Source organism: Suricata suricatta, chromosome 1 (genome assembly GCF_006229205.1).
Source record: "Suricata suricatta isolate VVHF042 chromosome 1, meerkat_22Aug2017_6uvM2_HiC, whole genome shotgun sequence".
In the NCBI taxonomy this organism is placed as follows: domain Eukaryota; kingdom Metazoa; phylum Chordata; class Mammalia; order Carnivora; family Herpestidae; genus Suricata; species Suricata suricatta.
In genome coordinates, this window is record NC_043700.1 from 58,147,055 (window position 1) to 58,162,611 (window position 15,557).

General features: G+C 35.1%; 1 protein-coding gene across 3 annotated transcripts in view; it reads left to right on the top strand.

The window, feature by feature from the left end:
* Positions 1 to 15,557, top strand: part of SPOCK3 (SPARC (osteonectin), cwcv and kazal like domains proteoglycan 3) — a 451,052-nt gene that overhangs the window by 289,073 nt on the left and 146,422 nt on the right. For all 3 annotated transcript variants that reach the window (XM_029939086.1, XM_029939096.1, XM_029939103.1), the window contains one exon: positions 1,638 to 1,761. In XM_029939086.1, coding sequence (XP_029794946.1) covers positions 1,638 to 1,761 — 124 coding nt within the window. The remainder of the gene's footprint in view (positions 1 to 1,637; positions 1,762 to 15,557) is intronic.

Sequence of the window (15,557 nt, forward strand, 5' to 3'; positions counted from 1 at the left end):
TATTTTTGTGTGAGAGAGAGACAGAGAGACAAAGACAGAGCGTGGGTACGGGAGCAGAAGAAGGAGAGGGAGACACAGAATCCTGAGGCAGGCTTCACACTCTGAACTGTCAGTTCAGATGCAGGACTTGAACTCAAGAACCATGAGATAATGACCTGAGCCAAAGTCAGACGCCTAACCGACTGAGCCATGCAGGTGCCTTAATAAAATAGTTTTTATTGGTTAGGAACCTGAGCTTGGTAATAATTTCTCCTAAAGTATCTGCATGCATTAGTTTGTGCTTTATTTTGATTATACAATGTGAAAGAACAATGCAAATAGAATACTTTTTCATTTTTCTCTGATCGATTTTTGTAATTTATAAGTCTTAACAGAGTAATTTTCCAAGTTTTTTCAATTATTATTATTTCTCTTAGAATTTTGTGCCAATTATTTAATCAGTGATAATAGAATGGCTAATTTTCCCATTTTATATCTCTTATGAGATGAAATCTGTGTCCAGGCACAATTTTAAAGTAGTCTTTTGGCCAAATTGACAAATTTAAAATAAAGAGAAGTGTTTAGAGTTATGATAGTCTCATGAAAATTTTTGAGAGAAGAAGGGTTGCGGGGAGAGGGGAAGAGAGGATAAAAAAAACCTACCTCAATATCCATAGCTTTGGAACACATAGGTTGAACTTCTTCCCTAAAATGGAAATTAGTACCATATTTCTTAATAGTATTTTGGGATTACTTTTTTTTTAAGTTTGACTTATTCATGAAAAAGAAAGGAAAAGCAAGCGGAAGCAAAATGTTCCTAGTAAAACATCTTTTCTCATCATGATAGACACATTGAATTATTCTCTCTATAAACAATTTTAATGAATAAGAATGAATACTGATTTACTAAAGGATTTCTAAGTATTTTTAATAGATTCCTTGTTGCTTTGCTTCTTATTGTTTAGCACTTCAACCTCTCTCTGTAAATTGTTCACATAAATAAAGGGATAAGTAGTTTAATCAAAGTAGAAAAACAAATAATTCTGTGTGTAGGTAGCAGAAAAGAATAGGTTTTCCCAGATTATTGTAGATCAAAGCCTAATGTATCTATTTTGAGGTATTTCTACACAATAAGAAGAGGTGTGGCTATCACTAAACCTACTAATTTTGCTTTCTAAATTTTAGTCATTGCTGGTAAAGTTCTCTATTTCTGTTTTCTTTCAAAGTAAGCTTCTGTTGTTTTCATGCACTTTGGGTTTACCTGGTGAATTAGGTGTTCTTTTCTGTTACTATTCTTTATAGAATAGTGCTTTACTGCCAAGCAATTTTTGCTTCTGTTTCTGGGATTATCAAAAACATATTGCACCTATAAGTTAAAACAAAAATTCTATATGATGAAACATAACTATTTTCTATATGTGACTAGCAGAATATTTTAAAGAAGTATAGTCTTATTCATTATGGGAAAATCTTGATATGTGACATGGAAGATTATAATTAAGAATACCATATTATGACATTGAAAATGAGAATGGAGCTTACCAATTATATCTCCAAGAGTTGGAATGACAGTGGAGAAAAGTCATAATGCTAATATAAATTTATGTTTTTAAAAAATGCACTCAGTGTGGTTATTGTTGCTGTTGTTGTTTTGACAGTGTGAAGGATGCAGGCGTAGGCCACAAGCAATGGAGGGGTCCCATTTCATCCACCTGCAAGCAGTGCCCAATGGTCTATACCAACCCCGTGTGTGGCTCAGATGGCCACACCTACTCTTCCCAGGTAAAAACACTTCTAGACTTTTAGTATGAAATACGTAACATGTATTTATTATTAAGTGAATAAAATTATTAGTTCCCCCATGTGGTCATCTAAATAAATTTATTTATCCTTTTAAAAAGTGCAAATAATCTCATTGGTTTGGAATCTGGTGTGATGTATATTTGTTTCTACTATATCAGAATTTTTAAAGTTTGAAATGCTAATTGTGAACATTCTGAATGCTCAAGTATGAAAACCAACATATCCTGAGATACCTGTGTGGTTCAGTAGGTTGAGTGTCCCACTCTTGGTTTTGGCTCAGATCATGATTCCAGGGTGGTGGGATTGACCCTTCATCTGTATCCTCGCTGGGTGTGGGGCCTGCTTAAGATTCTGTCTCTGTCCCTCTCCCCTGCTGGCACTCTCGCTCAAAAAGAGAAGACAAAGGAAAGGAAAGGGAAGGGAAGGGAAAGGAAAAGGAAAAGTAAAAGAAAGATGGAAAGAAAAAGAAAGAAAAGAAAGAAAGAAAGAAAAAGAAAGAAAGAAAGGAAGGAAGGAAGGAAGGAAGAAAGGAAGAAAGAAATGAAGGAAGGAAGGAAGGAAGAAAGAAAGAAGGAGAGGATAGGGGAGGGGAGGGGAGGAGAGGAGAGGAAAAGCAACATCTCCTTTGTTGCTATTCTGAAAGAGGTCAGAAATGTAAGCATGTCATATTATAATGTTAACAATTGTTATGATTATAGCAACAATAGCAGCTACAGTTTATCATTATTATTACTTCTTTTATCTCATGTTATTTTTATAGTATTACTTTTAAGGTCCCCCTTCCCCTAATCCCTTTTAACAAGTGAGAAAACTAAAGATCAGAAAGATAGGGCAAATTTTACGTATTCATTGACATTGAGACCAAGATGTGTTCCCATCTCTGATTCAGTGTCCCTATTCTCTCCTCTACAGTATTTTTCTTCTTGATTTGGTGTCCTGTATTATTAAAATATATATATAGTGATTATGTAACAGAAGAGAATGTAGGTTCACAAACTCTTACATGAAACTTTGGGGTCAGATAAATTATGAATTTAGATTTTTTTAAAAAATATTTTTAAAAAGATAATGTAGCATGTTGCATTGTATCCTTAGAGGGAACTTGCCCTAAAAGTAAACACATTAATGTCTCACTAGGAAATTATATGATATTCACATTACATGGGATACATGAAAATTATAAAATAATTTTACCTCAGTTTATATCTGAGTTTGCTTACTGCTAAGGAAGTTCCAAAAATTGTTGGCTACCTGAACATTTTGTTTTGTTGATACCTCTTTATGAACCATCTCTTATTATAATATATATGTCTTCGCAACTTAGATTTGCATTTATAATTGCTAAATTTAATAATAGCACTGCACTGTTAAGCTAGATTCATCCAGTCAGTAAATATATGCACAGTACTTATTTGGTGCTAACTACTGTGTATCTTGGTGAATGTGCTGTGTGCTTGTTTTCTGAAGTTTTATAGGTGTATATTGCTAGGAAAGAGCAGTGAATGTTACTAGTCATCTCAATATGCCCTTGATCTTGGTGAATTTAGCATGGTCCAGAATCTCAGCTTTGCAAGTTAAGAAAATTGATGCTTTCAGCACAAGGGAGAATAAATCTATCTCATATTATCAAATTCTACCTGATAATGTAAATCATTATACTGACTTATTCAATGACCATGAAGGGTATAGATTGTAATATTCAAATTGGTGGGTAGAGCTCCATGGCAAGCAAAATTTAAACTTAACCGTACTTGATGAACATTGATGGTTGAACAAGTTGAATCAAGAAAGAGATTGGAGTTTTTACTGACATGTAGCTCGGATAAACCTATTTTTCTTTCAACATTAGAAATATATATGCTAGAGGAACCACTATATTTGTGTCCAGGGTGTCCCTGGAGTGTGCTAACATTAATCCATCACCTCTTTGTTTGGGGCTGTCTTAAAGATGCTCCTAGTAGATGATCAGTTCTATAATTTACTTTCACAAAACATAAAGTTACAATCATGTATGATTTCTTCCTTTTGACACCATCTGGGAGGATTTGCTTGATGATTCTGGAGAAACACAATTATATCCCCACTCAAGATTTAGTATAAATATCATAAGTAGGTTAAGTCACATATATTTCCAATTCCATGAGGTTTCTTCATTATTCTTTGTACTAAGCAACCTGTGAAGCCCCACCTTACAAATCATTTCAAATTGTTTTATTAATATTATTAATAAAATCATGCTAAGTAATCCATTAAATTGTAATCATTCTGAATGAATTGAATACTAAAGTAATATATTATTATTTTAATATTTATTTGCATATATATAACTTTCAATGCATGCCTTGTTGATACAAAATGAAGTGAAAGAATGTGGTTCAAATGCATATGGGCCTTTAGTAAACCCCAAATCACCATCCTCATTTCTGTTCATTCTAATTTAACTTGGTGATTTTCTGACATTGTACCACCAACACTAATCTTATAGTGGTAAGGCTAGCTGTATAAAACAATGCAAACTAAATGGAGATCTTAGCCCAGTAAGAACTTACATTAAATAATCCTTATTTATACTTTTTAGAAGTTTACTGGATTTGAAATTCAAAATAAAACCCTCATCTTTCAATTTTACTTTTCTGTAAGACAAAGCCCAAGGCTGTTTAGGATCAAGAACCAAAACCACAGAGGTAAATGCCTTCTTGAAAAGGTTATTTTTTTCATTTCTCCACTATCTACTTATCAGGAGATGAAAACAGAAGATTGGTACAGGAGTCACAGGATATTTATTTTGGCTCTTGGCTGACTCAACTTTGTCAATACACTAAGCAGATTCTGACAGGGGGAGATTTAAATAGCTTTGGGGCAGCTCATAGGCATTTGAACTCACAATAATGGTGTTCTCCAAATTCTAGGTTTAGTATAGTCCATGAAGCTCCTTGCTTGAGATTTCTAATCCTTCAGCTAAGTATGCTTGCTATTAAATACTATCCATTTCTCTGCATCCTGACCAACATCTGTTGTTACCTGATTTTTTTTAATTTTAATGTTTATTTATATTTGAGAGAGGGGAAGGCAGAGCATGAATGGGGAAGGGACAGAGAGAGAGAAAGACACAAATTCAAAGCAGACTCCAGGCTCTGAGCCATCAGCACAGAGCCCAATGTGGGGCATAAATTTACTACCACAAGATCATGACCTGAGCCAAAGTTAGAAGCTTAACCAACTGAGCTACCTAGGAGCCCCTGAATTGTTACTTTCAGCCATTCTGCCAAGTGTGAGATGGTATCTCATTGTATTTTGATTTGTATTTCCCTGCTGATGACTGATCTTTTCATGTGTCTGTTGGCCAGCTGTATATATACCTTGGAAAAGTGTCTCTTCATGTCTTTTGCCCATTTCTTCAACTGGATTATTTGGGGTTTTTTGTGGGGGGGTGTTGTTTGATAAGTTCTTTATGGACTTTTGAATACTAACTTTTTAATTTGATATGTCATTTGCAAATGTCTTCTTCCATTCCACCAGTTGCCTATTAGTTTTGTTGATTGTTTCCTTTGCTCTGCAGAATTTTTTTATCTTGATGAGACCCCAATCGTTCATTTTTGCTTTTGTTTCCTTTGCCTCCAGAGATGTGTCTAGTAAAAACACATGGCTAAGGTCAAAGAGGTTGTTGCCTGTTTTCTTCTCTACAGTTTTAATGGTTTTCTGTCTTATATTTAGGTCTTTCATCCATTTTGAATTTATTTTTGTGTATAGTATAATAAAGTGGTGCAGGTTCATTCTTCTGCATGTAGTTTTCCCAACACCATTTGCTGCTAAGACAGTTTTTTTTTTCCATTATATATTCTTTCCTGCTTTGTCAGAGATTAGTTGGCCATACATTCACTGGTCCACTTCTGAGTTTTCTTTTCTGTTCTATTGATCCATATGTCTGTTTTTGTGCCAGTACCATACTGTTTTGATGATTACAGTTTTGGACGACAACTTAAAGTCCAGAATTGTAATGCATCTACCTTTGGTTTCTTTTCAACATTGTTTTGGCTGTTCAGGGTCTTTTCTGGTTCTATACAAATTTTGGATTTTTTTTGCTGTAGCTTTGTAAATAATGCTGGTGTTATTTTGATAGAGATTGCATTGGATATGTTCATTTCTTTGGGTAGTATTGACATTTTAATAGTATGTGTTCTTTTAATCCATGAGCATGGAATATTTTTTTCATTTCTTTGTGTCTTTTTCAATTTATTTCATAAGCTTTTGCACTGCTGGTGGGAATGCCATTGGGAAGCCACTCTGGAGAACAGTATGGTGGTTCCTCAAAAATTTAAAAATAGAGCTACTTTATGACCCAACAATTGCACTAGTAGGTAGTTATCCAAGTCATACAAAGGCACTGATTCAAAGGGGCACATGCACCTCAATGTTTATAGCAACACTATAACAATAGCCAAATTATGGAAACAGCCCAAATGTCAATCAATGGATGAATGGATAAAGAAGATGTGGGGTGTATGTGAATGTGTGTGTGTGTTTGTGTGTGTGTGTGTGTGTGTGTGTGTGTGTGTGTGATGGAATATTACTCAGTGATCAAAAAGAATGAAATCTTACCATTTGCAGCAACATGGATGAAACCAGAGAGTATTACGCTAAATGAAATAAATCAGACAAAGATAAATGTCATATGACTTTACTGATATGTGAAATTTAAAAATCAAAACAGGTAAACATAAGGGAAGGAAAAAATGATAAATATGGAGAGGGAGGGAGGCAGATCAGAAGCCACTCTTATATATAGAAAACAAACAAGGTTGCTGAAGGGTGATGGGCATTAAGGAGGGCACTTACTGGGACCAGCACTAGGTGTTATATGTAAGTGATGAATTACTAAATTCTACTCCTGAAACCATTATTACACTATATGCTAACTAGATTGGATTTAAATTAAAAAATATATATTGACCAGAAACCAAGTACTACCAGCCCAGGATATGGGACCCTGGTGATAGAAGCCCAGTCCTGCTTTCCTGTTCTTCCTATGATATTTCCATATTTTGGCTCTCATGCATATGGCTGTTTGCTGTATGACTATAAAAAATATCCCTTCAAGTTCTATTTTGGACTCACAAAGCTTCCTCTTTAACTTCAGCTCAATTTATGGAGAGAAAATTATAAATCATGTTTCCACTGTATGACTTAATTGGAAGTGAGGTCATTACAAAGTATAATAGGTGCAAAGTTGGGGGATGGGGTGAGAAAGAGGTTATCACAAGGTATCCAAAGGAAGATTTCAAATACCCTAACTAAGATATAGTTTTGGAAAGTATATCTCATTACACAGTATGACCAATTTGGAAAAACTATTTTATTAGAATCCAAGTTCTTGTCAGCTTTTCTAGAAATCTTCAGCAGATATTTGCAAAATGTATACACAAACACACATACAAAAAACAAAGGAGCAGATGAAAAACCTATGAAAAAATTGATTTACTTGAAAAAATATTGGGACTTTTGTGATTTTTATAAGAAGTATTTTTGTAATATTTGATTTTTTCCTGTTAAGAAAAGCAGTTGACACTTTCCATATAAGCCTAGTTAATCTTTCATTTTAAAAGAACAAATGTTTTCTGAATTCTTTTAAATTCACAGTGCCAGAAAAATCAAAATATAAGTCTGTTCAAGGTTATTTGAGAGGTAATCATTCGTGAAATTGACACAAAAGATAAAGGTCTTCATTTCTTTACTTCAGGCAAAATCTACTTTGATTGTATTGCTTCAGTAAGAACTAGGAATTGGTCTCCAATATAGCATCTATATTAGACCATGAGTATATTTGTCACTGATTTGTGTAAATTGGATACTACATTTGCTGAGTAGAAGTCAATAAATAATATTAATGTTTTAGAACTCAGTACGGCATCAGTAACATAAACTCCCTGGGAACAACACACTGAGTGATTTTGAACTCTTTTTTTTTTTCATATTTAGTCATACAGTGCTTGGCAATGAAACTTAGTGATGGTGAATTCCTTAGAAATTTATAAGGAATTGGATATATGTGTATGTGTGCGTTTTGAGGTAAGACAAGTAGAAAACTTAACCATTATATACTGGAGCTCCCAATTCTTGCTACAGACCTGCTACTTGAATTGGTTGAGATGGGATACTGTGTTTCTGAACTTTAAAATCTCAGAGGATTTTTATGTGTAGGCATAGCTGAGAACCACTGTTGCATCCCTTCAAATTATGTTTTTTAATCTTATTTTTTAACAAACTAGAACAATAATAGCATTAATGGGAAAGCATTTACTTTCTTTGTTGCAACTTGAGAAGATCCCCTTTTGTTTCAACATTGTACTATTATGTCTTATTTTTCCCTTATCGTTTCCATATTTGAAGCATTCTATTACTTTATCTTAGTAATAGTTACTAATTCTAGTAGCTTTATGTACATTTTAAAAGATTTCTTGACACCTCACCATTTTGATGTGTTGTATCTGTTAATATTTAGAATGTTATTGTCTTATGTACCTTCCTCTGAGTACTTTGTCTGGGCTAATTTTATAATGGAAGATTAACATTCAGAAATACATGTGCACTGTTTCTATTTAAACTGCTTTTCAACATAGGGTAAGTTTTTACCATTGACTTAGGTATGTCAACTCCATCAAGATTACAACTGCAGCATATTAACAGAATCATTGACTGAGATAACCTTTTATTAAATCATTGAACACTGAAGGAAATAATATGACTGAACTTTAACATAAATTTTCAGATTTGAAAGGAATTCAACAGGACATATAGTACAAGCTTCTAAACAATAGGCAGGTGCCTAATATGATCTATTCTGTGAGATAAATGTCTGTATTGGTGGGGAACTCTTGTCAGACAAGCTTTCTTGTCCCTTGTGCATTGATTTGGTTTCTGATAGCCCCTTTTACTACCGCTTCAGCATATATTGAGGCACAAAATGCAAACTCTGTGTTGTCTTCAAATGTTGGGAAGAAAGTGAGTTCCTAAATTTTTACTTAAAATAGAGAAAGAATTGGGGCACCTTGGTGGCTCAGTCAGTTAAGTGTCTGGCTTTGTCTCATGATTTCACAGTTCGTGAGTTTGAGCCCCGTGTAAAGCTCTGTGCTGCCAGCTGAGAGCATGGAACCTACTTTGGATTCATTGTCTGTTCTCTGTCCTCCCTTGTTCAAGTTCTGTCTCTCTTTTTAAAAAAAGTAAATTTACATTAAAAAATTTAAAAACATAGAGCAAGAATCTTGGTGCACCTGGGTGGCTCAGTCAGTTAAGCATCTAACTCTTGGTTTTGGCTCAGGTCATGATCTCACAGCTTCCTGGGTTCCAGGCCCATATCTGGCTCTGTTATGGCACCACTGAACCTGCTTGGGACTTTCTTTCTCTCTCTCTCTCTCTCTCTCTCTCTCCATTCTCTCTACCCCTCCCTGACTCATCCTGTCTCTGTCTCTCTCAAAATTAATAAATGAACATAAAAAAATGGAGCAAGAATGTAAAAGACAGTTTAATGAGTAGAATATTATTTAGTTTTTACAAGACTCAATTCATAGCCTTTGGAATTATTTAATACCTGTTTAGTTAGATATGAACTTTTTAAAAAAATATTCACTATCATTGAATCTGAGACACTCAACTTGGTTTTCACAGAAACCCAACCCTCAATTTTTTCTTGATATTTAAGCATATTAAGTCATATTTAATTAATTGATATAATTATGATGTTAATTTATTTGAACAGATTTTTGAGAGAACTATAGTGAAGTGGTTGTGAGCTTATAACTCAGCTGACAGAAATGAAAAGTTTGGAGTCATTTACTAACGTTAAGTGTTTAGCACGGTATGGACATCAGTGATTTCCTTGAAAGCCAGTTGAAGGATACTTCCGATGTAATGTTTTGTTGTCAACCAAAAATATTCATTCAGGAGAAACTAACTAACATGTACCTTTTCTGTAAATATTACATGTGTGGCTCAAATATTATTACCAAGTAAAAATGAAATATAATTTTTTCATCAGTTGCACTTGAACGGGTAAAAATAATCACTGAATTTTCATAATAGTTAGATATTTTCTAGGAAAATTCTGAGTAAAAACTCTAACTACCTTGCTCTTCAGGCCTTGATTGATTTATTTCTTAGATAATTCTATGTATGGAATATAAACTGTTGAGCATTTAGTGTATTTAAATGCACACATGAAGTTAAAGGAAATAATTTATAGGGATGAAAGACTTGTTTTCAATAGCAAAAAAAGAAAATTAAGAAAATTAAGTTTAAACTTGAAAACCATGTGTCATGTCTATAAAAGGATTGTTACAGCAAACTAATTGCTTCCATTGTTAAATATTTGGACAATTCTTCCACCTATTCAATTATAAATAATGAACAATATGTTATTGCTGTGACAATGGACATTTTGGCCTTGCTTCTAAACTGCTTCACTGACTAAATCATTTTTCTTCAACCTCTATTATATGAAGATTTTTAACTGCCTTTTTATTTTCTAGTTTAAAACTCTTATGCACCACAATTAGTTTTGGAAGGTGGCTTTTTGAAGTTGAGGGAACACACTGTATTTGGGAGATTAAAGCTCTAGTGCCTATCCATACTCTAAATATCTGCTCCTTCTTATTCTCCAGGAGATTACCTTATGGATTATGTTGTACATAATGCTTTTTAACCTTAACAGAGACATAGGCTTACTTTCTTGGCTTATTCAAGACTCTTGAGTTATATATATTGGTAGTTGCCATTATATGAGTTTAGGACAAAGTTGTAACCAATTTCTAAATTTATATACTGCTGTATTCTTGAGATTATAATCTTTTTACTTTTATGTTTGTGACGTTGTTTGTACTAGCCTTTCACAAAACTCAAATTGTATTATAGATTTTTTTGTAATTTTTAAATTTTTTTAAATTCCTGAGGAAGCTGAGAAGTTGGCAAAACTATGTACGTTTCACACATTTGTTTTTGAAATACTGATCATTAATAATATCTAAATCTAAAAGATTTTGATCCACTGGTAGGTAGGTGTCATATCCTTTTCAGTGACTATATAAGCAAGTTATGTATTTTCCCACAATCTCTGTGTGTATATTCTATGATCACTATATGTTGTAATGCTCTTCTTTTCCTTCCACCTTAAATTATGTCTACCAAGGAAATTAGTCTTGTTATGTGAACTGGCAACAAACTGAATACACTGTTGCACTGGAAGGAAACCAATTAAACAAAAACAAACTGTGTATTTCAAAAAAAAAAAAATAGCACAAGTATTTCAGAAAATGCTTCAGAAAAATGATCCAAAAAGGCAAAGAATATTTTGTAGAATGAAAAGGTATGAAAAACTATTCTTAAATACAGAAGGAAAAGGCATCAGTAATAAGGTGAAAAATAATAATAAAAGAGAAATGGAAAAATTTCCAAAAATGTTGAAAGGCATGAATCCCCAGTATAGGAAATATAATTGTGCCAAGTAAAATGAATAAGAAGAAATTTAAATATAGACACATTGTAGTGAAATAATAGATTATAAAAATAAAATCTAGTTAACAAAAAGTTAAATATTATATCATTACACCAACAAAAATTATTTCAACAGGATTAATGGGATTCTGAAAATAGTGGAAAGATACACTTAAAATATTGGAAGAAAATTAAAGAAAATTCAAATTAAGTACCTTAGGAGAAAATACCATCCAAATTTCCTACACAAAAATTTTTGAAAAAATTGTACTGCACCAAACACCCAATGTCTCTGTTTGCAAGATACATAAAAACATGAGTAACCCATGGTGAACTACCTCCAAACAATACCCCATCTTCCATTTCTACATCTGTTGACTTCTCTAGAATTTTTCTTAAGTACACCACTCCATCAACTTTTCCAACTAATATCATCAACAGGTGCTGGGACCAGATCTACTCAGTTTGTCTCATGCAACATTTAATTAAGACTAATAGCAAGGAAACTCCAAGCAGAAGAATGAAACCAACCTACCTACAATATTTCCTTCAACATGTGGCATCTGGGTGGGTCAATTGGTTAAGCATCCAACTCTCACTCGGGTCATGATCTCACAGTTCTTGTGTTTAAGCCCCATGTTGGGCTCTGTGCTGACAACTCAGAATCTGGAGCATACTTCGGATTCTGTGTCTTTCATTCTCTTCCCCTCCCTCATTCACACTCTGTCTCTCTATTTCTCAAAACTGAATAATTGTTTAAAAACAAAAAACAATATTGGCCTCAACAGTGTCTCCCTTCCCCACTCTGCGGTCATGGCCCAACCACCTGAACAAATCCCATAAGCCATCAGAGTTTTCCTTTAGAAATCTAGATGGCTTTTACCTTCATTTTCTGTCTTAGTATTTCCACTTGACTTGAGGATTTACTCCAGGTATAGCAGGATGCATTAATCACCGCACAGACTCCCACTTGGCCGACAAGGGGAAATCTAAGATAATTATTCATAAAACCCTGGACAGTCCGTTGAGGCTGACCTGAATGCCTGCTAGAAACAATGTGGTATCATTGATCACTTCTACTAAGATCAGTGACAAATTGTATCAACTTTTCTAATTGCATACCTCATGTTATAGAGAGAAATTCCTGGTGAGGTGTTCATAAAAAATGAGTCTGGAACTGAGTAACCAAGTATGGATTTATTTAGGAGAGATCTCAATTTTCTGAGAGCTACCTGATCCACTGATCGTGCTTCCTAAAGCAGGTGGAGTTCTCTTAGACCACCGCTGAGGTGCGAATCACCATGATTTCTATATGGAGGCAAATGAATGCCTGTTTTCCATACAAGAGAATAGTGCCAATGGTACATTTAGTGTTGTGGAAACAAAATCATGTTAAAAATGGTATGACCTGCAAGTAAGAACTACATTTTTCTGTGGACAGGGATTGACAGTGCATCAAATGTGACCTTCCAGCCCACTGGAAGATCTTTGATTTTCCAATTGAATTAGAATAATCGATTCAACTTCTTGTTTTTGGAGTGATGCTTAAAATCAGTCTATTCAGTCTGTATTATTTTTGAAACAGCCAACTGAATGGCATTCAGCCATCTCACTGAATGGTGGAGAACGGAGGTATTGGCAGGTGCCTTGCCTGGGAGGCTCAGGAGCTCATGCCATCCTTTTCTTTTTCTGATAGACTTCTCAGTTAGACTAAATAGAATAGGGAAGAACACATGTAGGGGAAAGGGAAATCCAGGAGTTAAATTTAAGGCACTTGCAACAATTTGGGAAAGCCTTACAAGGGCACTTTCCTTGAGAGGGAAAAAATAGGAGTGGCTCTGGAAGACAAAAGACAATTATCGTCTAACTCTCTGCCATTTCTCCCATAGTCTAAAGTGTTCCCTCCCTAGGCACTGAGGTTGTTCCTCTCGCTCTATAAACACAAAGTTAGTGTGCCCCAATATAGAAATTAAAATTTCTCCCTTCCTCCTAACAACTCTTAAACTCTACACACAAACATTTCATCTACAAGAGTCCACTCCAGGAGGGACAAGGGAAATAGAAGTTAGAGAAATGCCTTTTGTTCCCAACTTTGAGTGACATGGACTACTGTCAAGGGACTTAGTGAGCAGTGTGATCCAGGACCATGTTAATCCAACAGGATAATCCAGGTAGCTGAATCAGAATTAAGCTTGAATTCCCACAGTTCCTTTAGGACAGGCTGTCACCTGCAAGATACAGCAACCAAGCCAGCCCGAATTCACCATTAGAAGAAAGAAAGAAAAAGCCTGAATATTTAAAATAGGTACCTGTAACCTTTTTTCGTCTTGTTAATTACTAAAGACCCAACTGAGAGGATTAAATTCCCTTTCTGGAGACAGCAAAATTCAGTGACTAAACTGATTTTCTAAAGTAAGGGAGGCAGTCAGAAGCCTCTTTGAGATTTTTGAAGAGACCATACCAATGCTTAAAATATCAGAAGTTTGTGGACGATAAAGGACATTAGAGACCTTACTTGTCACTGTGTTTAGGAATTTTGTGATAAAAGTTACACAGCTGTCAGACTACAAATAATCCAAAAAGTCAAGCATGTAACACATGTTTGTTTCACAGGACAAAAGGATGTGGCCAGAGTCAGCAGATAGTACTGGAATAGCAATAGCATCACCTGAAAAAAATTTCAAGAGACTTGTAGCTGGAAGGGTCCATGAGGATTGTGGACCCCTAATGAAAGGGAGTATGACACAGCATACTGAACAGCTTCCAAAGAACCCTGTTCATTTAGCTGATATAAAAGAACAAACAAAATGTCCAAGAGAGGAGCATATACATTTCAAAATTCTAAAAGTCCAGTTAGGTACTGGGACTGCTAAATAATGGTGATAACCAAAGGGATAACAGTATTCTTTCACTGTTGGTGAGACTGAGCATTGTGTGCTGGAGTCCAGCTCCAGCAAGGCCAGGATTCCCTTGAAGGATGGACGGTGTCGGCATGAGACAGATGAGAACTGGTGAAAGGGAAAGGGAATGAGAGACACGAGTTTCTTTCTGATCAGCAGGCAGGCATCTCTGCTCTCCAGTCAGGCATCTCTTCACTGCAGGCAGGCCTCTCTGCTCTGACCAGAGAGTCAGCCTCTTGTATGGGGTACAAAACAGGAGTGGCAATTGCCTTAGACAATGATTCCTGATTGACAAATTCATTGGTATGTGAAAATTTCCCAGAACATAAATTGATAGAAGACTCTTTATCAATAGTGATTGATTGTAGGTGATTTAGAGGCTTATCATATGGGGAAGGAAGGTGCCCTCACCATTCAAATACAAGACAGTGTTTTTAGCATAGTAAAAACAAAGGTTAGTCCTTTGTGAGCAAGGTTCAATAGCCTGTTTTCTTGAGGGGAAGTAAAAACAAGTTTCTTAGGAAATGTATTATTTGCCCCCATAAACACAAAAGAAGAAATTTTTATAATTTCCTTCACAAGGTATGGTTCAGAAATGGCTTCCAGGAATTGTGAATCCACCCAAATTGTCCTAAGAAACTTTAATTTTCAAGCAGACTTCTGAATTTTGTCAGGAGTTTATTCATTCATCCCTGCTGGTGGAAGTATAATAATATTACAGTCAGAGGCATTGAGACAGAAGTTTTTGACTTTCCAACCAACAGGGCATCATTTGTAGAGGAAAGTGGCAACAGTGGCAAGATTTTCCTACCAGAAAACTCTAGGCTCTTGGCTTTTTCTTGATAGAGCCTTTACGTCAACACTTATCACATAGCAAAGTATAAACATATAGCACATTGATACCTGCTATACATTAAGATATAGAAGCAACCACAACATATATTGGGTTGATCCAAAAAATCTTCACAAGAAAGGTCATGTTGACTTACCTTCCATATTTTAAATGTGCCCAAACATCAACAGGTGAATCCAGGGTCACCTTCCCCAACAGAACCAGTCATGGTGGATGGTGCTTGCATCCAACTTAGCCATATAAGTTTGAATTTCTTCCCTAGCCCAAAGTTCTTCAGTACATCTGGGTGACTGTACATGGCCTTCTGTCTCATTTGGAAATAGAGAATGCTTGACTCTATTGTTAACACCACATTCCTCCTCCTAGCTGGAGGGTAGTGACAATAACCAGAGTACTAATCAATTAGATTCAGCCAACCCTACCTCTTGCTGCTCAGGTTCAAAATTCTCAATAGAAGATAGAACCATGGGTGGTCCTTTTTCCACTCTTGGCTCATGACTTGGGTGAGAGCATTCCAAGCATTCATTACTGGATCTTGG